The sequence below is a fragment of the Eptatretus burgeri genome, chromosome 4 (assembly GCF_056783735.1).
Source record: "Eptatretus burgeri isolate ZD-2024b chromosome 4, Ebu_testis_v1, whole genome shotgun sequence".
Taxonomy (NCBI): domain Eukaryota; kingdom Metazoa; phylum Chordata; class Myxini; order Myxiniformes; family Myxinidae; genus Eptatretus; species Eptatretus burgeri.
In genome coordinates this window covers 78,355,878-78,380,535 of record NC_140964.1, presented here as the reverse complement: position 1 = coordinate 78,380,535, position 24,658 = coordinate 78,355,878, and the positions used below count along the sequence as shown (strand labels likewise).

General features: G+C 46.2%; 1 protein-coding gene across 16 annotated transcripts in view; it reads right to left on the bottom strand.

The window, feature by feature from the left end:
* MPHOSPH9 (M-phase phosphoprotein 9) overlaps nucleotides 1-24,658 on the bottom strand; it is a 135,556-nt gene that overhangs the window by 36,565 nt on the left and 74,333 nt on the right. For 13 of the 16 annotated variants that reach the window (XM_085878849.1, XM_085878851.1, XM_085878857.1 and 10 more), the window contains 5 exons: nucleotides 8,848-8,976; nucleotides 7,782-7,963; nucleotides 7,440-7,592; nucleotides 7,194-7,314; nucleotides 5,381-5,448 (listed from right to left, as the gene is read on the bottom strand). In XM_085878849.1, coding sequence (XP_085734975.1) covers nucleotides 5,381-5,448; nucleotides 7,194-7,314; nucleotides 7,440-7,592; nucleotides 7,782-7,963; nucleotides 8,848-8,976 — 653 coding nt within the window. The remainder of the gene's footprint in view (nucleotides 1-5,380; nucleotides 5,449-7,193; nucleotides 7,315-7,439; nucleotides 7,593-7,781; nucleotides 7,964-8,847; nucleotides 8,977-24,658) is intronic. The other 3 variants (XR_015057571.1, XR_015057570.1, XM_085878861.1) reach the window with 2 other exon arrangements.

Below are 24,658 nucleotides of genomic sequence, written 5' to 3'. Positions count from 1 at the left end.
GCTGACTCAAATGATAATTGAGGTAACATCGGGCAACGATCGAATTATGAGACCAAGGATTCATGACTCCTTAGGTGTCATTTCCCTGGTTTCTGGATATGCTCTAACTGAGGAAAGTGATCTCACCGTGAAGGACGTATTCTATGCCATGCTTGAGTCTGTGGTTGATCAGTGCCCCAGGCGAGATACACTTCTAGTCTGGGGGATTTCAATGCATCGACTGGAACTGATGGAATTGGTTATGAGACATGTGTTGGTCCCCATGGGTCTGGAACTGTGAACCTTTGTAGCACTAAATTCCTTGACTTTGCAAGAAGTCATGGACTTAGGGTGGCTGGTTCATGGTTTCAATGCCCACAGGCTCATCGCTGGACTTGGTATTCAAACGCTGGCAGTGTGGCAAAGGAGATTGTCCATGTGCTCGTTGATGGTTGCTGGAGGATGATCCAGAACTGCAGGGTCTACTGGAGTGCTCAGGTCCTCAGTACCGACCACAGGTGTGTTGTCACAACTCTGAAGTTGAAGCTTAAATCCAGGAGAATGGTACCATCCCAGCCTCGGCTGGATGCTGGCAAGCTCAAGGATGAGAGGGTAGCTGAGGAGTTTGCGAACAGGCTGAGTGGGGATTGGGGGGGGGGTCTGGGTGCTTTGGGGAATCCTGAAGCATTTGGAGTGCCTTCCAGACCACTGTCCTTGATGTTGCTGGCGGATGTCTTGGAACTCACTGGAAGGCGAAGAAGAATTTTGTCTCTCAAGGGACACTGTACACCATTGACAAGATTCACATAGCCAGGGTGAATGGCAGAGCTGAGCTGTCTAGGGAGCTGAGGCGTAAAACTGCACGTGCTATCAGGGTGGACAAGGAGGCATACGTGCGAGGAATATGTGAGGGGGTAGAGAGTCACCTGCGGTCAAGTGATTATTGTTTCTTAAAGGGAAATTCACACATTGCATTCCTCCAAGCCAATCCCTTGTTGTGCTGCAGTTAGAGCGGAGGGTGGTGGGCTCTTGACAGAGGAGTCCAAAGTGAAGGCCTGCTGGGCCAGTTACTTTGAGCAGCTGTACCAGGCTGATCCACCAGCTGCCAAGTTGGATGTCAGGAGTGTTTCTATCCCTATTGCTGAGCCTCCAATCAACTGTGATCCTCCTTTGTTTGTGGAAACACAGGCTGCGGTAAATGGTTGACATGGGGTGTAGCTCGTGGGATCGTGGCATCCTTGCTGAACTTCTCAAAGTTGGTGGAAATGCTGTACTCGTGTCAATGCATGCAGTTCTCTGCTCTGCCTGGAACACAGGCATCATCCAAGTGACTGGAAGAGGGTCCTTGTTGTCCCTCTCTGGAAAGGGAAGGGTGATCACCAGAACTGTAACAACTACCAATGGGTGACGCTGATCTCAGTGCCGAGCAAGGTCTTTGCTTGGATAATTATTGATTGGGTTCGCCACCATCTGCTTGAGCACCAGCGCCCACAACAGTCAGGCTTTACACCAAAGAGGTCAACGACTGTCAGTATCCTTGCTCTTCAGGTGCTCAGCAAACACAGAGGAGAGTTTCGGCAGGGGCTGCTTGCAGCCTTTGTTCGTCTCTGTAAAGTGTTCCATTCAGTGAATCGGGATGCCCTCTGGAGGATCTTTGTGGTAACAATTGTGGAGGATCTTTGTGGTAACAAACAACAATTTGTGGTTACTTTATGGTGAGGATCTTCTTGGTCTTTGTGGGGTGCCACCAAAACTGATCAATTTGATGTTGGGTAGTCAATCTAGTCTACCCTTATTATCAGTATTTCCCTCAATATGTTTGTCTGTCTGTCTGTATGTATGTCTGTTCAGTCCAGTGCTCCGTTAATACAATGGCGATTTCGATGAAACTTGGTTGGTTGGTTCATACCATGACTTAGTTGTGTGCGAATGAGAACCGTTGCTATGGACCCATCCGTTGCCTAGCAACGGACCTTTGAAATTTTCAAAAAAAATCTCAAAAATTAATTTTTTCGAAAATCAAAAATCGGGCCACGAGCGACTGTGGGCAGTACATTCAGCCATATTGTCAAAAATTTCCAGCCGGATCCTATGAGAACTGTCGGAGAAGATAGACTTTGAATGAACCCTGGTCGAAAACAATAAAAAAAAAACAAAGTTCGTTATATCTCAGAGACTATGAGTCAGATATACATGAAACTGGTATGGTAGGTTCATGGTATGTCCTAGTTATGTGTGAGAAAGAACCGTTGCTATGGACGCTTTTATTGGCTAGTAACGGCTGAAAAACGACTAAATTCGACTTGATCAACTACCCATGTCCACCTACCGGCTTGTCTGAACTATACTCTGGAACTGAGAGTGCTCATAGATGTGGTGGTACCATCTCTGACTTATTTCCAGTTGTTACTGGAGTTCGTCAAGGGCATGCGCTGGCCCCCATACTTTTCAGCACTTGTATGGACTGGATTCTGGGGAGGATGTCGGAGAGATCAAGCAGTGGGGCATTGTTCGGGAATGTCAAAATCTCTGACCTTGACTTCGCAGATGATGCAGTCATCTTTCCGGAGATTCTAGATATCCTTTTGGGGGCCCTCGAGGTGCTGAATGAGAAGTCGGAGCCATTGGGATTACGGTCAAAACTAAGATTCAGGCTTTCAATGACATATTGGATGCTGATATCTTGTCTGTACCCGTTTGTGGTGAGAATGTTGAGGTCGTGGAGAGATTCACTTACCTCGGCAGTGATATTCACATCGCTGCTGGCTGTGAGCCAGAGGTCAACAGACGTCTGGGTCGGGCCTGGGGAGTCATGGATTCATTGGATCATGGGTTGTGGCGCTGCCAGTTCCTGTGCAGGAGGACCAAAGTCTGAGTCTTCAGGTCCTTGGTGCTTCCACTCTTGCTCTACGGATGTGAGGCATGGACTCTGACCAGGGATCTGAGATGGAGACATAATTCCTTTGGTACCAGGTCTCTTCGGAGAAACCTTGGTTATCAATGGTCCGACTTTGTGTCCAACGAGAGGTTGCTGAGAGTGGGACTCAAATGAGATTTGTTACCTGCATAGTCCATGAGCATCAGCCGTGGCTCTCTGGACATGTGGCTCATTTTCCTGACGCTGATCCTGCTCACCAAATTCTCTCAGTGAGGGGGCCTCGTGAGTGGAGGAGGCCAACGGGCCAACCACGTTCCTCGTGGTTGATCAGCATCTCAAGGAGATGGGGATGGGCCAGACATCTGCTTGGGGGATGGCCAGATGGAGGCCCCTGGAGTCCCGGCAGAAAGTGGATGCAGCGACGCGCTGCTCCGGTGTATGCTCCCATACCTGACCTGATCTGACCTTCACCTTATGTCGTAGAGGTAAATAAGATATTTATTTTGAAACTATATTATATCATGATCGATCTCTTACTAAATCACACCAGCTTATTTATGCTGTGCCAATGGAAAACAAAAATAGTAACACATGATAAACATTGGCTGACAATTAACTGGTTGGCTTGTATTCAAAATTTTCAATAAACAGAGACTTGTGCTTCCAAAGATTCTCAAAGTATTTTGTTCACGTGGAAAAAACTTCACCAAACTCCGGAAGTTACTTTGATCGGCTTGCAGGATGGTCTCATCCACAGGTATGTACGTACACTCATCTTTGGCTCTCTTCACATCATCTCATGTCATTTCCCATCGATACCTGCAATCTTTTCTCCCCCATTGACCCCTCCTTACCCAACCCTCTTACTTGCAGGGTTTCTCGATTTCATTGACTCCCCTTTCCTATTTCCTCTTTTGTTCTTAATTTGCTTATGTTCTACTGCAGCCCCACTATCACCACGTTGCCTTTCACCATCAACTCATTCTTCCATTAGCCTCAATTTTGTTTTTTAAACAGCTGATATACTGCCCAGTCAGAGTGCATGAACGGCTGGCTTTTGTGGAGAACCGTGGAGAATTTTCAGCTGCAGTAATAACTGTCCTCACAGAGCTTGCTGCCCATTACTCCAGCTGGAGTGAAAAATAATGCTCAGCGTGTCAGATATCGCTCACTCTATAAATCGTGTTGCCGAAACATTCTGGTTCCTAAACACCCTTCCCAACAAGAAGGGAACCAGAAAAGCACTCTTCGACGTCGCGGGGTCACCAGATATGCCTCCGCCCACATTATTACATCATTACACATACTTGTACCAAGTTTATAAATACGAAGAACCCAGATTCAAAATATTAAATAATTCTGCCTGCTAGACCATGCAACCGATCAGGTTGAAATTTAAAACATATTCTCAATGACTACGAGATCATAATTGCGATGTTTCTCATCAATTGATGAAGCAGTTCAAGAGAAAGAATTTTTAAAAGATTGTCATTCAATCCAATATGGCAGCAAGATCATGTGACCTATTACTTATTCGTCAACACCCTGGTATCCTCAAGGCTTGGGGAACATCTGGGTGAAATGTTCCCTCGATCTGTCAATTCATTCTGGAGAAGTTTTTAAAGGTTTATTCTTCAATAAAAAATCATAGCTGCCAAACCATGTGACCGATGACATCATAGGCAGGGAACATATTGTTCCTCTGGGATAGGCGATCAAACCTGTAAAGTTTCACCTCAATCTGTTCAGCCGTTTCGGAGAAGAAGATTTTTGAAGGTTTTATATTAAAAACAATATGGTGGCAAAACCACATGACCCATGACCCACACATAATCAATTTTTAGCCTGAGATGACCCTCTACATTTTTCATACTGATCGGATAAAGCGTTCGATGTATACAATTATGAGGTCATAACGAAGCCATCCATGATGTCAAAAACAAAATCACACTTGGCATTTGTGAAGTATTTCCCGTGGGAAATACTTCACATGTGCCAAGTTTCATTTTTTTTTCCATGGAGCGGTTTCAGAGATACAGAGGTCCAAAGTTTTTTCTTTTTTCCAACATGGCTGCCACACCAAATAACCTATGATATCATTATTATTAAAACATTCGACATGAGCAGTCGCATCGATGGTGAAAATTTTGTGTCAATCGGATAAGCAGTTGCAGAGAAAACAGAAAATTAGCACGGACATACATATGGACAACCTGAAAACATAATGCCTCCGGCGACTTCGTCAGCGGAGGCAAAATAAAACATACCCATATAGTTATGTGGCTCTCAGCAAAAGATCACTTTGTTTCCGTTTCGGTAAGCAAGTTCTATTTTTCAAAACAGCACATTCAGGTGCATTATGCTTCAAAACTTCCACATATCATAATCATAATAATAAATATTATTATGATAGTAAAATAATTCTATGATGCACAAATGTGAAAGTTTTGTGAGAATTCCTCAAGTATATGAAGAAGAGAGAAGAGAGAAACAGGTAACCGTATACATATCAATCAGTCATACCAGAAGCAGATGGGTTGAGTGCCAAATTCAGCCTTTTCTTGATGCTCAGCCTGGCAACTGGCTCCAGGCTGGACAGATCAAGGGAGTAGAGATGAACATAAATTTGCTGTGCAAGACGGTGCTCAAACGAACCAGTGCATTTCATTCTAAATGCTTGTGGACATGCAGAATTATGATTTTGTCTCCACCAGCATGAACCTGAACTAGTTAAAGGTAGACCCAAACACAGGATGATCCATGAGGTTTTGATGAGTGATCTTGCTGGTTTGGAAGCAGCTAGGGTATTGATCACAAGTCGAGTCATGTTAAATCTGGCATTAACTAGTTCAGGACTAGCTGAGACAAGGCAAACATTCTCATCAGAAACAGACGTGGCACCTGGTCAAGAATGACCACCAAACCTACCTACCTAATAGGGATAGTTATAAGGCCCACTATTTTAACACACAAGTCTGAAGACGACAATGGTTCACGAGCGGTATTTGACGATGTAAATTGTTTCAGAAGTCAAGGATGAGACAGTGTGATAATTTTTGACCAAGTTATAAACATGTGATGTGGTACGGGTGACAGGTTATGAGCTGAAAAATGTCGAAAACCCAGTTTCGTTCAACAACTTTCAAAATTTGACCTTTGCATAACCTTTAAAAGGTCACAAAACAATGTTGTGGACATTAAAATAAGGAAACAGGATACGTGCTATAGCTTATTGGAGTTAGTTCGTCGAAGAAGGTCGAAAACCTGGTTCGATTCCCACAACTTTGAAAATTTGACCTTTGTGGCCTTTAAAGGTCAAAGGTCAAGGATTATGACCTTTGGTGCAAAACTTCCTCTGGGACATTCCAGGAACAATATAACGTCATATAGGCTACATGGCATTTCGCATTCCTCGGATTATCCATACTTTGATGAAATCAGCGTAAAAACAAACTTGAAGGGGGCGCCACGGGCAAACTGGTGGGAATCGGGAAAAACGTAAATGATGAAAGTTGTAGTACTCGAAGAGCACTACTTGCATACCAACTTTCATTCGAAACAGTTGAAAACCCTAGGAGCTCGATGCCCACTTTATTGATTTTTTTGACATTTTTCTAAGTTCGTGACCTTGTGACCTTGACCTTGGGACGAAAATGAAAAATTGAGCTCCGTGGGGCTATGCAGGTGCCATTGGGCTAACCAAATACCGAAACCCCCGTCAGATTGGACAAACCCCCTCGGAGAAGATGTAACTTGAAATCGGCTACCCCCTAAAAACACATGTTTTTTGGGCGTGGCTCCGCCCATAATTGGCGCAGCACGCCCATTCTCAGGAAAACACAACTAGATCATGATATAAACCTCCCACCCAAATTTTATCAGGATCGGATCAAAATCCACGGAGCTATGCTTGGGACAGACAGACAGACATACAGACAGACCTCTGTACAGACATGCTCGGGACAGACAGACAGACACACCCATAACGAATATAGTGGTTACTTACTGACTCGTGAACCAATAACTGTACTGCTGAGAAAACACCAGAGATGTTGAGAAATAGGTAAAACTGGCTGACATTCTATGTATGCACATATGCCAAGGGAAGAGAGACCATAATCCCAAAACAAATGACTGAGAATAAATAAATTATGTCATCAAATAATTCAAACAGCTGTTGAATAAAAAGAGTTAATCAACTTCTTTTAAGGCAGGATAATTATTTTTGCAATCTACAACTTGAAAGTTAGCGAATAATACCCCTCTCATAGTAGCCTCAAAACATTATATTTATGAGAATGTCATTGATCCATAATTAATTACACTCTTCCTCAACCTTGCGGATTGCCCTTCCTCCTTCTTGTGGAACTGGCCATATCCAGGCAGCACAGAATCTCGTTGCTGTGCAGTATGACTGTCCTTCCGTGGTGAGGCTGAAATTGAAGCCGTTTGTTTCCCTAAAAGTGAAAAATAATCAGGCCCCAAAAACTGAATGACTTCCTCAACCAGCTGTTACAATACCATTGGCATCATGGCTGAGATCTGCACAAGTCCTCACGAATATGTAAAGTTTCTGAGTTACCGAGTACTGCGGGCTGGCAACGGTCAGCGGGAGGGACAGAAGAGGATCTTCGGGTCGGCCAAGAACTCAAGGGTGTGGTGATAGGCGATGGATGGCGCCTCCCTTCCTCATTCACCTCTCCACATGAGCCATCGTGTTCAGGCCTTGATTTTCCTGAGAGTGGCATTTTGCTTTGATTTGTGACTTTGCAGACAGATTACTCATGAAAAAAGCTTTAGCACCAGTGGAATACATTTTTAACACCATTCATATTCAATATAACAGTAAGATTATTTTCACCAAAATTCACTCCAATTGTGAACATTCACATTGTTGGAATGGGGAGTAGAAAAAACATCTTACCTTGAGAGTTTTTGCTACTCCTGTGTTTGTGCGTGCCAGGAGACCTGTTTGCAACACTGCTTGTTTGCTCAGCATCCCTCAGATCCTGACATGCACGCAATACAGGCCCCAAATCCGGAGAGCCTGAGCGTGGGGAATCGCAGCTCCTGCTACCCCCATCCTTCTCAGGAGGCGAGTGCATCCTTTGGAGGAAAGCAAAGCAAAAACTTGTGCACAAATCAAGGAAAAATATGTGGGACTTTTAAAAGGATGAAAACTTCAAAGGGGTCAACAACTGAACCAAGCCTAAACAGGGGATAAAACCCAAACCAAACTAACGAAGTAATAAACTAGAAGGGCACTCGGTAGAGCACATACCTCTGCCATGTAATGCCTGATCCACGAGAACATATCTGGCCCAATACATTTTTGAAATATCATGCTATATATTGTTTTTGGCCAAATCTCTCAATGGTGAAGAATCACTTTAAAATTAAAAACTGTCGTATCCAGATCTGGATTCGGATCTTCATCAAAATCCATCCACAACCTTTTTGAGATATCGTGCTATATATTAGTTTAGCCCTATCTCTCAATGGTGAAGAATCACTTTAAACATTATAGTTGTCGGATCCGGATCTGGATCTTTACCAAAATCGAATCGGTTCACCCTTGTCACACACCCAACCTGCCCACAAAATTTCATGCTGATACATCCACAACTTTTTAAGATATCCTGCACACAGGCAGACAAACAGACAGACAGACAAACAGACAGAAAGACAAACAAACAGAGGGGTGAAAACATAACCTCCTTCACCTTCGGTGGTGGAGGTATTAAATTAATTAATTAATAAATACATAAATATTAGGTGAAGACACAAGTTGAAATGGCAATAAAGAGGGTTACATTTGAAATTTATAAAGAAAGACTAAAGAAAACACACCGTTGCTGGCTTATTTTAAAAAGGTAAATACTGTAGTTTGAACAGTGAACACCAATACACATGGATCCATTTTACCTTCACTTAACACACTGGAAAAATAAATATGCTACTTGAAGGAAATTAATAAAAGCAAGCCCTACCTGGCTTCCACCTGATGGTTGGGGGTTGCAAATGGAATCTCCTGGGGTGATGTGAGCCATTTGCGGCGGTTGCTGGAGACGTGACGAGGAGAGCAATTTGTTGAGGCTTTCCCATCTCTGTGGGAGGGGCTGCAGGCAGATACAATCTCCTCCAGCATGCAAATAACAAAACATTTGGTTTAGGTACAGTTTATTACTGGTGGATAGACTCCAGCAGGTTACAATCAGTCACCAGACTTGACAATATCAGAAAATAGAAGGAAAAAAAAAAGTAGTAATATTTATCCTCAAAGTGTAACAAAATGGAACTAAGAACCAAATTCTTTATACCATGTGTAAGAAAACTGCACCCTTGTTTTAGTTTGTTCGGATATAATAGTATTGTACATAATATCATGGTAATACATGATCAAGAATACCTTAAGACTTCCAAGGCATAAAATGAAAGCCCTGTGATAATCCAACAGCAAACCTGGCAAAACTGTGGAATTATTTAAAAATCAATCAATAACGAAAATAGAATTTGATGTGAATGTGTCAATGGATATGCCTCCACCCACTTATCTTTTGATCTCCATTAAAGGTCACATGAAAAATTAAACACACACACACACACACACACACACACACACACACACACACACACACACACACACACACACACACACACACGATATTAGTGCTTGGCTGATGTCGGCAATTTTTCTGGAATTGGCAGATTGGAGTCAGTGTCCTGTACACAACCCAAAAACCTTGAGTAGCTTTCACCCTTGTTTTGGGGGAATTTCAAGAAACAAATATAAAAAAAAAACAACGTTGCATTATCGACGTTTCAGGGAGATGTGCATAAACATTAATCTTTATAAACAGCTGCCAATCGTCATGTGATAGGTGGAAAGAATTGGCTCTGTAATTTAGAAAACATGTTAATGCAACAAACAGCTCGGATATCGGGTGTCATCAAATATATTTTGATTTGAAACTCACAGAGAGAAACCCTACAACCTTTCCAAAGCACACCCAGTTCATATAAAATAACTGATGGCTTTAGAAACAGTCAGGAGGACAAAGGAAAACGTGATCGTTCATACGCTGCTGAGGTTAAAAGTAAAAATCTCCACCACCCATCTTTTTGCGTATGGCAGCTTAGCTGCCGGGGTAGCTATCATTTCTTGGAAGCGCGACTGTGTCGCTGATGCAGTGCCCTTCTCCCAGTACACACCGGTACTCATATCGCCGACCTCGAAAGGATGACAGGCTGAGTCAACCCCTGGTGTATTAATTCAGCAACCAACGGGGCTTGAACTCAGGACCCTAGGATCCCAAGCCGCCACCCTCACCACTAAGCCAACACCAGGCTGTCCACCACCCATCATCATAAGATACGGGATGACTTTGCCACCACGGCATCCATAACCAAGCGTGCAGGTATGCACACACACCCACAAAGTCCCTTTACAGATCCAAATCTACCCATATGTACCACATCCATGTGTGGATGTGGTGTCTAAGTACCTCTACCACGTAGCAACTGCTGACTGTACATCCCAATCGAGACAAACTGTACTGCTATCGACTGTAAGGCACTTGGCAAGTGATTCAAGCACTCAAGTAAGCACTTCAAGTTAAACGGTTGAAAAGGAACGGCTGACTTGGCAAGCCATAGCAAGCTGATTGGTGATGGCACATACCCGCAAAAAAAACTAAGCATCGCCAATTTCTTAACATTTTCAGATATCACTCCAAATTTTGAGTTATTAACCCATGTGATCCGATCCTCCAAACTGAAATTATATTTCAATTATATACTTTAATTCGCCCGTGAGAGAAGATCGTGGAAGATCACATCATATAATGCATGGAATCGCTCCAAGTTCCTAATTTGAAAACTGTAGCACTTAAAAAAGCAATGCATACAATCATTCATAAGTATGAAGATCAGGCATTCGATAATACGAGTGAGGAAAGTGAAAAAACATTTTGAACGCTTTAGCAATAATAAAACGTTTCAGCCTGTTCCAACTCAAGACATTGTTGAGCCGGCCAAACAAAATGGCGAATTAAGACCCCAGCGAGGTTTCGAGGAATACTTAATTCCTCTTGTACAGTTGAACCATTTATTTAATACATATCCATATGGAGAATCAGAGGAAATTCAATAACACAAGCAAGCAACATGCTCTATTCTCAAATTCTATCAGTACGTGGATCTGGAGTTTCTTTTATAATAAGCAAGAGTGGGGAGGGTGAGCTCATGGGATGATATCTGGTAATTTTCAAGACAAGGTAGCTGCTAAGGCTTGACTTTATGGGGTCAGGGAAGAGGTTACTCAAAGCCTGTTTTTTGCAGCAGCCATTCAGAGGTCAGATTGAAATCAAAGGCTGGAGAACAATTTACAATCAGAAGGTGATAATAATTCAAGCAGACATATGGATTGTCGAAGCACACCGGCCATTGAAACTAGACTCCAGCTTCCAGCCAGACTTTCAGACGCCATCATATAATTATTTATACATGAGAATCCCTTCATAATGATCTTCCTGTAATTCACAGTCTGTACGTCCATCTGTTCCCAGGACCGCAAAAACGGCTGAACCGATCGCAACCATTTTTTGAGTGTGTATATCCTGGGACCCCTTGGAGTAAAATAGGCATTAACATGACCCTCTTGACGGCTCCCATAGGGAGCGGGTGCTTCTATTAAGCTAAATGGGATAATAGATAATTATATTCGACTGAATAAAGATAATTTGGAAAGACAATCTGTTTTTGGGGAAGAGGGGTGTTTTACTTGGCAGACTGGTAATAGTCCATGGGCCCGGGCCAGAAATTCCACTTGTCGGTACCATCTAAGGAAACCAATCCTCGTTATGATTTTTGAATTGGTGTATATATATATATAGATCATATTTTGATGTGATAACCGTTGCAGACTGGCAGCTTATTGGTAGTTATCATCTCTGGAATGTACCCTCTTCTTCTTCTTTCGGCTAGCTCCCGTTAGGGGTCGCCACAGCGGATCAACCGTCTCCATTTCGCTCTAATTTCCACTGGTACCCTGCTGACCACCGGTACCGGTGGCGGTCATTGGTAAACCGGGCCTCGACCGATCCGGTATGGAAGTTCGTTTTGTTGTCCGCATAATGATTTGGCATAGGTTTTTACGCCGGATGCCCTTCCTGACGCAACCCTGGTCGCCTCTTACGACACACAGGGATATGGTACACCTATTCTAACCGGGGCATACACCGGGCCCAGTACAACTGGTACTCATTTCGCCGACCTCGGAAGGATGGCAGGCTGAGTCAACCCCCTTGTGTTTTCGACTTGGTTTTTATATATATATATATATATATATATATATATATATATATATATATATATATATATATATATATATATACATATATATATATATACATATACATATACATATACATATACATATACATATACATATACATATATATCTACATACATATATATACATATACATATATATATATATATATATATATATATATATATATATATATATACATATACATACATATATATCTATATACATACATATATATATATATATACATACATATATACATATACATATCTATATACACATATACATACATATACATATATTAATTCAGTGTCCCAACAGGGCTTGAACTCAGGACCTTTTGGGTCCCAAGCCACTGCCCTAACCACTGCGCCAACACCAGGCTTCATCTCTGGAATGTACCCACCCTCCGCATAATGAAAGCGAAAAGGCAAACTCAGAAACATTCACTAATGATGCAATTGCTGTTTCCACATGGGGCTAGAATGAACTGCAAAACCACAAATACATGTCTGAAATGCTTTATTTATACCATCCGAATAATCCTTTCTGTCATTCCTGAAGGCAGAATTTGTTTTATGGCAGAAAGGGGCAAACAATAGGGCCTATCAAAATGTTGCTGATTAGTGATTTTCAGTGCATTTTAATTTATAATATTGTCATACAAGTTCCCTGGGTAGTGCTACTGAACTGCAGTAACCTACATCATGCACATGTTGTATGAGGAAAACATTTATGAACATTTTACAAATTTTTACCACAGTTAAAGGAATTGCCCTTCCCCTACCCTAGTTCCAACAAGCGTCCAAAATGTGAAATTTACAGATAACCCAAATTTCACCATGCTACTGTGGCATGTTTATGTACTATGTTTTACTCATGCATATTTGTAGCCATGAATGTCCTTGTGATTGTGCCAAAACATTCACACCATGGATCAGTAGTCTAGTCTTCATCACTGTTATCAGCATCAGAGACCTCGAGGTCTACAACCTCTTCCTCGACATCAGCGGGCTGGTTGCTGCAGGTTCGCAACTTGCACATGTCATTGCACTTCAGGCTATTGGCAAGGCACGTGCAGTATGGGAGTTTGCACGGCCGTCCACACTTGCAGGAAAGCAGTTGCAACACTGCATCCGGTGCTGGAGAACCGTGCATCCACTCGATGGCCAGCTTCCCATCATCAGTGGTCCATCCACAACCCTTGGGACTTGGAACATAGGGTTGGCATTGCAGCCAGCGCCTCCAAATAGCAGTTTGGTAGTTTGCACGGAGGACGTGCATGAAGAGGCAGTCTTCACATGGTGGAAGCTGACTGGACTCTATCTCTCCCCGTCTGGCACAGAAGAGTTGATGTCGGAGTTCATTGACTTTCGTGGTGTTAGTTGACGGCACGTACATGTGGCAGGTGACCTCTTGCAGCTTCTGAAAGAGCTTGGTGGATACTTCCCATGAATGACCGAGCTGAATGAAGGCCTCTTGGTAGGTCTTATCCGACTTCATTTGCTTCAAGGCACCCATCTTTCCCCGGCCTGAAAAGGCACTGACTGTATCACAACCGGAGAACACGTGCAGTCCAACCAGGGCATCACAGACACTGTCTCCCATCGATCTAGCAAGCTTGTCAATGTCTAGGAACCGTGTGCGGGTTTGTGTACCACACTTCTGATACACGGGGGATGGGATGTCCTCATTGAAGGCAAGATACAGCACGAGGACATCTGTATCTTCGGCAGTGATCACCACAGCCTTGTACCCAGCCTCTGGTGCATGCAGAGCATGAAGAAGCATTCGGGTGTCTGATTCCTCCTGCGTGGACTTCAGCTCTGCCACTTCCTCCCAGTGGTCCTTGGTTTTTTTTGTTTTTTTTTTTATTCCCCCCCCCCCCCCCCCCCAGACGTCAACATCTCAGAATGGTAAAAATGCAAAATACATACACTAAGCTGCTCTACTGGAATGGTTATCACATATTGAAATAATCATATAGTCCCTACCAATGACTTAGTAGCCCAAAAGTTTGGTTTCCTCAGATGGTACCGATATATGCCTGGGCCCATGGACGATAACCTTCCAATACAGTAAATAAATATAAGGCCGTTATTAAAATGCAAATGGATATACAGTGCCGTGATCAAAAATATTGGCACCCTTGCACTTTTTTCAAATAATGCACCATTTCTTCAAAGAAAATTTTTGAAATTTAAAAAAATCTTTTGGTATCCACATATGTATTTCCTTGGTTTGCAGTGAAACAAAACAAGAAAAGCTGAAAAAATTACGAAATCTTAGCATATTCCACAAAGAAATCCGAAAATGGCCTGAACAATATTATTAACACCTTTTAGAAGTTGTTAGAAATAATTAGATTTCAAGCAGGTGATTCTCCTTTACTTTGGAATTGAACTCACCTGTGGTGAGTTGCAGGTGCCTGCAATATAAAAGTCACTCATTCAATCAGTTTGAATGAGAAAAGGAGTCATTCTGATGTTTTGTGTCACTGCGTACCACAATGAGTATGGAGAAAAGTGTATGTGTGTGTGTGTGTGTGTGTGTGTGTGTGTGTGTGTGTGTGTGTGTGTGTGTGTGTGTGTGTGTGTGTGTGTGTGTGTGTGTGTGTGTGTGTGTGTGTGTGTGTGTATCTCTATCTCTCTATATATATATATATATATATATATATATATATATATATATATATATATATATATATATATAGATATAAAGTATATATCTATATTTATGTCTATATATATATATATCTATACAGTATACATCTATATCTATAAATATATATATATATATATATATATATATATATATATATATATATATATATATATATATATATATATATATATATATATATATATATATATATATCTATATATATATATCTATATATATATATATATCTATATATATATATATCTATATATATATATATATATATATATATATATATATATATATATATATATATATATATATATCGTTGCGGATTCGCGCCCGCCGGCGTGCGAGCGGCCACGTAACTCGAATCGCGGCACGTCGCCCACCGGACGGACAATCCCGTCGTGACCCTCTCTGACTAACGCCGGGAACTAGTCACGGGTGGGCCTTTCGGCCTCACCACGATCGTGCCAATCGGCCCCCCGCGTGGGATAGGGTTGCTCGCCAAATTCGACCTACCTAAGTACCCACACGGAGGGTAGACCGGGCGATCGCACCTCGCCGCAGGTCGACTTCGGACACGGGCCACTTTAAGCGCCCCGTTCCGTATTATCGGGATAACCGAGCGGTGTTATCGTCAACCTCGACGGTTCGATTAATTATTGGGCGTATTTAGCCCACGACCAACCCTTTACGTGAAGTAAGATGGAGATTCAATAAAAGAAAAGACGAAGCGAAACGGGAAAAACAGTTCAACATAAAGCACATTTATTCCGCGGCAAACGGAAAGCACACATATACAATCACAACAATTATGCACCAAAAGCAAATGTAAAAGTAACACGACAATTCTGCACAAAAAGCAAATGCAACAAAAGAAACACAATGCAGATCTACTACCGACTACGCGAGCACACGGCAACACTTGCACAGTTTTACTTCACAGACGGCGCGGACAACACATATACTCCAAAGCAAAAGAAAAAGGGGCCACCCTCAACGACAAGGGGGCAGACGGGCCTGGGGCCGAGACCGCGTCGAGCCTACCCGTCTGGTGATGAGCCGCAAAATGGCGGCGGCGCCCCGACTCCGCGGGCCTCGCTGGCACTGCCTGGAATGGGGTGGGAACGGGGCCCCCTTCTCACACTATCTCAGCGCGGGGGGAAACAGGGGGGGCTGTTGATGCTCGGGGGAAGGAGGATATCTGGCTGGCTTGGGTCCCGTGACGAGCGACGCCACTGCGACCTCGACCGCGTTACCGGCCTCCCCTCTCCGCAGCTCCCCGACTCTGACACGAGCGCAGACCTCCACAAAGCTTCTTGGCTTCTCCAGCCTCTCCGGACCCCAACAGACACTCTCTCGACTGATTTCGCCGCCGCCACAACTCTCCAACTCTTTCCTCTTCTCAACTCTCCCAACTGCCCGACTCTTCAACTCTTCCCAACTGCTCGACTCTTTCCAACTGCTCAACTCTTTAACTCTTCCCAACTCTCTTACTCTTCCCAACTGCCTCGATTCGCTCCGCGCTCGGTGCTTTATAGTCCGACAGGAGAAATCATATGCAGATTTTTGGATCAGGAACGGCTCGGGGGCGGAGCCACGCTCCCCATTGGACAGAGGAAAAGTGGGCGTGAATCATTCTTGATCCGCGAATCTGCATATAGCGATTATACTCCGACGCGCCTGGAGGCGGGGCCAAATCGCCCCACACTCACTGATAGGACGGAACAGAAGTGGGCGTGAATCATTCTTGATCCGATTTCTCGGAAAGGATGGTGTTTTTGCACCCGCTGCTCGGTGCGCGCCCTGTACGAGTCCTGGATCGGTGCCCACAAGCGGCGCGGGAACGGCGGTGATGCGATGGTTGCGAGAGCGAGATGTGACGGTAAAGGTCGTGGCTGTTGGCGTTGCTGTTGTTGTGAAGCGGCGTTGCGGTTGGTGGTTGGTGTGTGAAAGCGGTTGTGGAGAAGGTGGATGTTGTGAAGGCGGTTCTGGAGAAGGTGGCTGTGGTTGTCAAGATGCGGTTGGTGGTGGGTGTGGTGGTAGTAATGGCGGTTGGTCCAAAATAAAGATAGTAAAAGAAAAACGGCTATCTAAAAGGGTCGCAGCCCGAATGAATGACATTTATTCCCTCTAAACAACGGGTTTGGGCTAACTACACATATACTTACAGAGATATCTCACCTACGGGACCTGAATGGTGGTTTGCGAATTTCACCAGGGGGTTGACTCAGCCTGTCATCTTTCCGAGGTCGGCGAAATGAGTGCCAGTGTACTGGTCCCGGTAAGAATAGGTGTACCATATCCCTGTGTGTCGTAAGAGGCGACCAGGGTTGGTGTCAGGAAGGGCATCCGGCCATAAAACATTGCCTCAAGAAAAAGCCAAACCCCTGCACAGCATGGAAAAATGGCTGTAAAAACGGTCATATATATACATATGGAGCCTCTTCGGGGGGTGGGCCTCCGAGACGTCTCGACACACCCCCCCAAGACGCCTCATCCAATCAGGAGGATGACCACCTCAGGGGCGGCCCCACCCAGCCAGATGGGATGTTCGCCCCTCGTCAAATCCGGAGGCGAGTCCCTCAGAGCAGTTTCCTCGACCCGCGGGGGTGGGGAAGGATAAGAGTGGGTGGTGAGCCGTGGAGAAAAAGAAGAGAAGTTTTGCCCGTCGTGGTTTACCGATAGGAGAAATCATACGGTGTATGTACGTATATATATATATATATATATATATATATATATATATATATATATATATATATATATATACACACATATGTATATATGTATATATATATATATAAATATATATATATATGGCTCTGGGCCAGAGTTATTCCCCCAAAATGAGACCCCTCCTTCACATGACCTCTGACCTTTGACCTGCATCGCCCCTCCTCCACTGCAAAGCGCGGGGAAGTCGAACGGGAGAAACAGGCGGGGAAACCTGCGCATCCTCACAGTTACCTCCTTGGCGCCTTTGTTTGCCGTTCGGAAGCGAACGTAGTGGCGAAGATGTAGTAGCGTAGATGGTGGAGGTGGCGTGGTTGCAGTGTGGTTGGCGCTGTAATGGGGATGGCGTGGTTGTTGAAATGTTGTGTGTTTGAAATAAAAGATAGAAAAAGAAAAACGACTAACTCAAAGTGTCGCAGCCCAGATGGATCACATAAATTCCCTCTATACAACGGGTTTGGGATAACTACAAATGTACCTATGAAGATATCTCACCTGAGGGTCCTTTATGGTGTAAAGCGAATTTCCACAGCCGTAACAATATATATATATATATATATATATATATATATATATATATATATATATATATATATATATATATATATATATATATATATATATATATATATATATATATATATATATATATATATATATATATATATATATATATAGGACGGAACAGAAGTGGGCGTGAGTCGTTTTTGATCCGTTTTCTTCGGAAAGTCTGTGATGTTTCTGAACACGCTGCTCGGTGCGCGCCCTGCACGAGTCCAGTATCGGTGCCCACAAGTGGCGCAAGAATGGTGGTGATGCGATGGTGGCGAGTTGTGACGGTAAAGGTCGTGGCTGTTGTTGTGAAGCGGCGTTGTGGTTGGTGGTTGTTGTGTGATGGCTGTTGAGACGTGGTTGGTGGTGGTAGTAATGGCGGCTGGTCCAAAATAAAGATAGTAAAAGAAAAACGGCTATCTAAAAGGGTCGCAGCCCGCATAAATGACATTTCTTCCCTCTAAACAACGGGTTTGGGCCTAACTACACATATACTTACAGAGATATCTCACCTAAGGGACCTGAATGGTGGTTTGTGAATTTCGTCAACCACTACACTACCCCCTCCCCTTTTTACAGACTCGTCCCGAGTCGTCAAATTTTCGTGTGCCATCATGTGTAGTTTTCCCCTAGTACATTTTACCTACGGATCCCTGAGTGCGACATTCATGGTATTCGTGTCCCCAAAATAAATAACCTGAGGGCTGAGTAACTACCTAAACAAACTCACTCACACGGACGACTTAAATAAAATTGCCGGCGCTAGGACAGACATGCCGGGGGCGCACTCATATTTACAGTGCATCTTACCTTAACTTACAAATTTTACACGAAACCATGGCCCAGGATCAATGAACTCTGCAAAAAGAAAGCAGTTAGCAGGGAGCCAGGCTGCTCGCATGCAGTCTCTGACTCAAACAATGCAGGTGACAGGGAACGTGGCCGGCTGCTCACACGCAGTCCAAGGCCTTCCCTTTTGAACTGAACGCAGTGAACCACAACGGTGCATGGGCTGCACAAACGTAGTCTCCGTGCCAGCTCAAGTGGCACACGCAATGAACACAACGAATGGATGGATGAATGGTTTGAACTGAACGCAGTGAACCACAACGGTGCATGGGCTGCACAAACGCAGTCTCCGTGCCAGCTCAAGTGGCACACGCAATGAACACAACGAATGGATGGATGAATGGTTGGACGCAAACACAGTGCACGGGCCGCCACTGCAGGCCCGTGTTGTAGCTGACAACAGGGCAGTTCTCGCAGCTTGCAAACTGTTGCCTTGATCCTGGCGCACATGGCAATGAACAGGGGGGGGGGGGTCAAAGCAGAAATTGAATGGGGCTGGTGAACAGGGGCAGTGGGCATGGCATGGCATGGCAAAGGCAGCAGGCAAACACAGCCTGCAGAACCAGGCCGTTGCAGAAAACAGCTGCAGACGATCCAGCCGGCACAGGCCTTGCAGCAAAACAACAGCTGCCGATGAAGTGGGCCGGCCTTTGCCTTGCAGCAACGCAGCCAGCAGATGAAGCTGGCCAGCCTTCGCCGTTCAGTGGAGGTTGGTGGAGGGAGTGCGGTGGTGCTGGCCACTCGGAAGGCGGGCTCGGACCTACCCTACGGTCTCCCTCCCAACCTATCGCCTTTGCCTGTCACTGTCCATACCCACTCCCTTAATTTGTCCAAACCCCAATTTAGCCCCAACTTATTTTTTTATTTTTACTTCCCCACTATAAATCGTCCCCTAACCCCCTGTACTGTCCTTGTTCGGCTAACCTATCCTGTCACCTAGCCTACTCCCAACCCCTACGTTCCCTTCCCGGAGGGGAACAAGGGAGAGCTAGCGTCCTGTGTCGAGGCCCAACGAAGCCTCAGGATGGCCTCCCCAGACTTCAGCGATCCAACCCAAAGTGGGTCCAGCGGCCCACAACGAGAGCGAGGGGATGGATGGTGCGGAGGGGTACACTTCCTATCCACCCTAACCATTTAACCTGTTAAACTACCCCGGGGCTTTCAACAAGCGCCTCTCGCTTAAACTATTGGTTCTAACAACCCTGATTCCCGTCGCCTGTGTTGGTGTCCTTTCAATTTCGGGCCTCGCCGCCCCAATTTTCTCTCCGTGCCCTCACACGGTCTCATGGCTGGGACACGTGGCTCCCTTTGGCAGGCACGACCCTCTGCCGAATCTCCAGCTATGGCACCCCCGGGCACTACACTGCCTCCGAGCCTACCAGCTCCCTAAACACCGGGGAGTGCCCCCCATGGCACCTCCCCTGAAACGCACACGTGGCAAGCTGGCTTCCCAGGCCCCTTTCCGAGGGTCACCCGTGCCCACTACACTGCCCACGCGGCTAATGGCGCCCCGGGCCCCCGCACCAAGCAGGCGCACCCGTGCCCACTACGCTATCCCGGCCCCCCATGGGCCCTTGGCCTACCACGGCCGACTAGCCTGGTGCCCGGGGTACCCACTCAGCGATACTCACCTTTCGCCACCACGCTCCCAGCCCGTCAACAGGGCTCCTGCACCCCTCCAAATGGGTTTCGAGCCTACATTCACACCAACAACAAAACGACCTCCATTTTTCAATTTAACTAACCCCCTAACTCACTCTACACTGACCCCGGGGTCCCTTGGGCGGGAGTCACTCCTCCCCCCAATCACTCATCGCACCATGCAGTCCCCATTCGCTCCATACACACAGACCCGATGGCCTCACTCACTCACCAAGCACATGCTTCCACTTCACTCACCAACTCTTCAACACACTCACGCTGAACTCTGCCATCCTTCTAACTACCTCCCCTAACTAACTCGTGCTCCCACGTCGTCCCTTAAACTAGTAGCACGTTCCTTTTAACACTACGTAGCTAAGCTACGTCCCCACTACACATTCACTGTCTGTCACTGTCTCAAATGTCCCAAAAATTATTTACCCAACCTAAATCTCGCTACAATCCCTCTAACTAATCCATTCCACGGACTCCATGAGGACTTACCCCTGCCCCATGAAGTCGGTCTAGCTAAGCTAACCCTTCCCCCTAACTAGTTTCCATCCTGTGCCCAGTTAAGGGGGTCTTCCACCCCTTGCCCAGGAATCCTGTGCACCCGAAAGTGAGGCTTGCTTTTTTTTTTTTTTTTCCATGCGCATCACCAGCGCGGCAACTCACAGCTCGCGCACTTTGCACCTGCCCGTGACGTCATGCAGCTGCACGTGTTCCTCGTCCCTCCTTGGACGGTACTATCCGGCAGGGATACCCCTCCTGCCGGATTCCAACCCCACGTGCAGCCATGGCGTCAACGTGCGCATAAAAAAAAAACACAAGCCCCACGTCTCGAGGGGTTCCCCACGCGAACACATGTGCATTGCCCGTTGGAGCTTAACACACACGATCGCGTGGAGAACCCGTCCGGTCCAAATCCGTAATCCTGCCTAAACTTTGTCCGTCCGCGGGATCGGCAAATCCACCGCGTGCGTTTCCGGACCGGGACTTCACTCTCGCAAGCGAGCACGTGGGGGCCTCGTGCGTTGCACAGCACGGACCCCGTGCTCACTGCTGGGTGAACCCGGCACGGTCCCCGAAACAACTACAGCCGCTACTCGGCTTCCTTTCCTCACATGTCGCCGTCGTCGCCATTCGACACATGCACTCCCGCGTGTTACGACGCTCACACTCCATTCGATTACATTCACCCCGGGAGACGCGGCTGCATGTTCACACATGCCCACCGACATCTCCCTTACATACCGCTCTCTCACACACACGGTCTCCCCCACGGATAGGGTTGCTCGCCAAATTCGACCTACCTAAGTACCCACACGGAGGGTAGACCGGGCGATCGCACCTCGCCGCAGGTCGACTTCAGACACGGGCCACTTTAAGCGACCCGTTCCGTACTATCGGGATAACCGAGCGGTGTTATCGTCGGCCTCGACGGTTCGATTAATTATCGGGCGTTTTAGCCCACGACCAACCCTTTACGTGAAGTAAGATGGAGATTCAATAGAGGAAAAGACGAAGCGAAGCGGGAAAACAGTTCAACATAAAGCACATTTATTTCACGATGAACGGAAAGCACACATATACAATTACACCAAAAGCAAATGTAAAAGAAGAAGAAACACAATATTACACAAAAAGCAAATATAAAAGAGAAACACAATGCAGATCTATTACCGACTACGCGAGCACACGGCAACACTTATGCAGTTTTACTTCACAGACGGCGCCGACAACACATATACCCAAAGCAAAAGAAAAGGACCACCCTCAAGGATGAGGCGGGCCTGGGGCCGAGACCGCGTCGGGCCTACCCGTCTGGTGATGAGCCGCGAAATGGCGCTGGCGCCCCAACTCCGCGGGCCTCGCGGACAGTGTCTGGTAGGGGGTGGGAAAGGGGCCCCCTTGTCGCACTATCTCAGCGCGGGGGGAAACAGGAGGGGGTTGTTGATGCTCGGGGGATGGAGGATATCTCCCTGTCTCGGGTCCCGCGACGAGCGTCTCCACCACGACCTCGGTCGCGCCGCCGGCCTCTCCCTCCGCAGCTCCCCGAATCCGATGCGAGCACCCCCTCGACCGCCTTCGCCGCCGCCACCTCTCCACAGCTCCGTCCAATCGCCCTCTCCGTCTCCTCTCTTGACTCGTCCCAACTCTTCACTGGCTCCGCGAACTCCCCACTGCGAACTGCTTTGACTGACGAACGCAGCCGTTTATATCCCCCGTGGCCTCGCTCCTTCACCTTTGACGCTTTACCTCCGACCCTTCACCTCTAACTGGCTCCCCATTGGACCGAGGAAAAGTGGGCGTGAATGCTTTTTGATCCATGAATTTGCATATAGCGACCACGCTCCAACGCCCTGGAGGCGGGGCCAAATCGCCCCACGCTCACCGATAGGACGGAACAGAAGTGGGCGTGAGTCGTTTTTGATCTGTTTTCTTCGGAAAGTCTGTGATGTTTCTGAACACGCTGCTCGGTGCGCGCCCTGCACGAGTCCAGTATCGGTGCCCACAAGTGGCGCAAGAATGGTGGTGATGCGATGGTGGCGAGTTGTGACGGTAAAGGTCGTGGCTGTTGTTGTGAAGCGGCATTGTGGTTGGTGGTTGTTGTGTGATGGCTGTTGAGACGTGGTTGGTGGTGGTAGTAATGGCGGCTGGTCCAAAATAAAGATAGTAAAAGAAAAACGGCTATTTAAAAGGGTCGCAGCCCGCATAAATGACATTTCTTCCCTCTAAACAACAGGTTTGGGCCTAACTACACATATACTTACAGAGATATCTCACCTAAGGGACCTGAATGGTGGTTTGTGAATTTCGTCAACCACAACAATATATATATATATATATATATATATATATATATATATATATATATATATATATATATATATATATATATATATATATATATATATATATATATATATAGTTACGAATTTTGGCCCGTCCGGCGTGCGATCGGCCACGTAACTTGAATCGCCACGCGTCGCCCACCAGAACGGACAATTCAGTCGTGACCCTCCAGGAACGACCGCCAGGAGCCAGTCACGGGTGGGGGTTTAACCTCACCACAATCGTGCCAATTGTCCACCCGCGCAGGATAGGGTTGCTCGCCAAATTCGACCTACCTAAGTACCTGCGCGAGTGGTCGACCAGGCGATCGTACCTCTCCGCAGGTCGACTTCGGTCACGAACCGCTTCAGCGGCTCGTTCCGTGCTGCAGGGATAACCGAGCGGAGTTATCGTCGACCTCGACGGGTCAGATTACTTATCGGGTGTTTCAACCCACTATCAATCCCTTACGTGATGCAAGATGGAACTTTCAAACAGAGGAAAGGACGCAACGAAACGGGAAACAGTTCAACAAGCAAGCACCTTTATTTCACACACACAACACACGCACGTGAGGCAGTAATGCAATGTGCAACAAAAGCCAAAATCCAACAAAAGCAAAAGCACTACTACCGACTATAATTATTTACAACACTTAAACAATTATATTTGTCGGGACTCGGCGCCACATCATTCATTCAAAATAAACAGGAAACACCTCCCCATTGGCAGGGAGGTAGACGGGGTCCGTGGACCAAATGTGTGCGGAACCTGGAGGAGCGGCCAGGTCCACGAGACCAAAAAGGTCTTACCCGCGTCCTCGTGACGCGATGGCGGGCAAGCCTCAATGTCAGCGCAGTTGCGCCCCGACTCCGTGACCCTGGCGTGGTCGGTGAGCCCTCTCCGGCATGCTCCGCGCAAGCACGGTTTGGTTGGCACCACGGTTAGGGTGGAGAATGAACGGGGCCACCGGCACTATCGCAGCGCGGATGGGGGGGGGGAATTGTTGATGCTCAGGGTCAAGCGAGGGGAATGGCTGGCTGGCTTGGTCGCTTGTGAAAGCGAAGGTGGCTCGATTCCTGCGACGAGACGACACTAACGACGAGACGACACCAACGACCAGCGACGAGACGGCAACAACGACGAGACGACACCAACGACCAGCGACGAGACGGCAACAACGACGATAA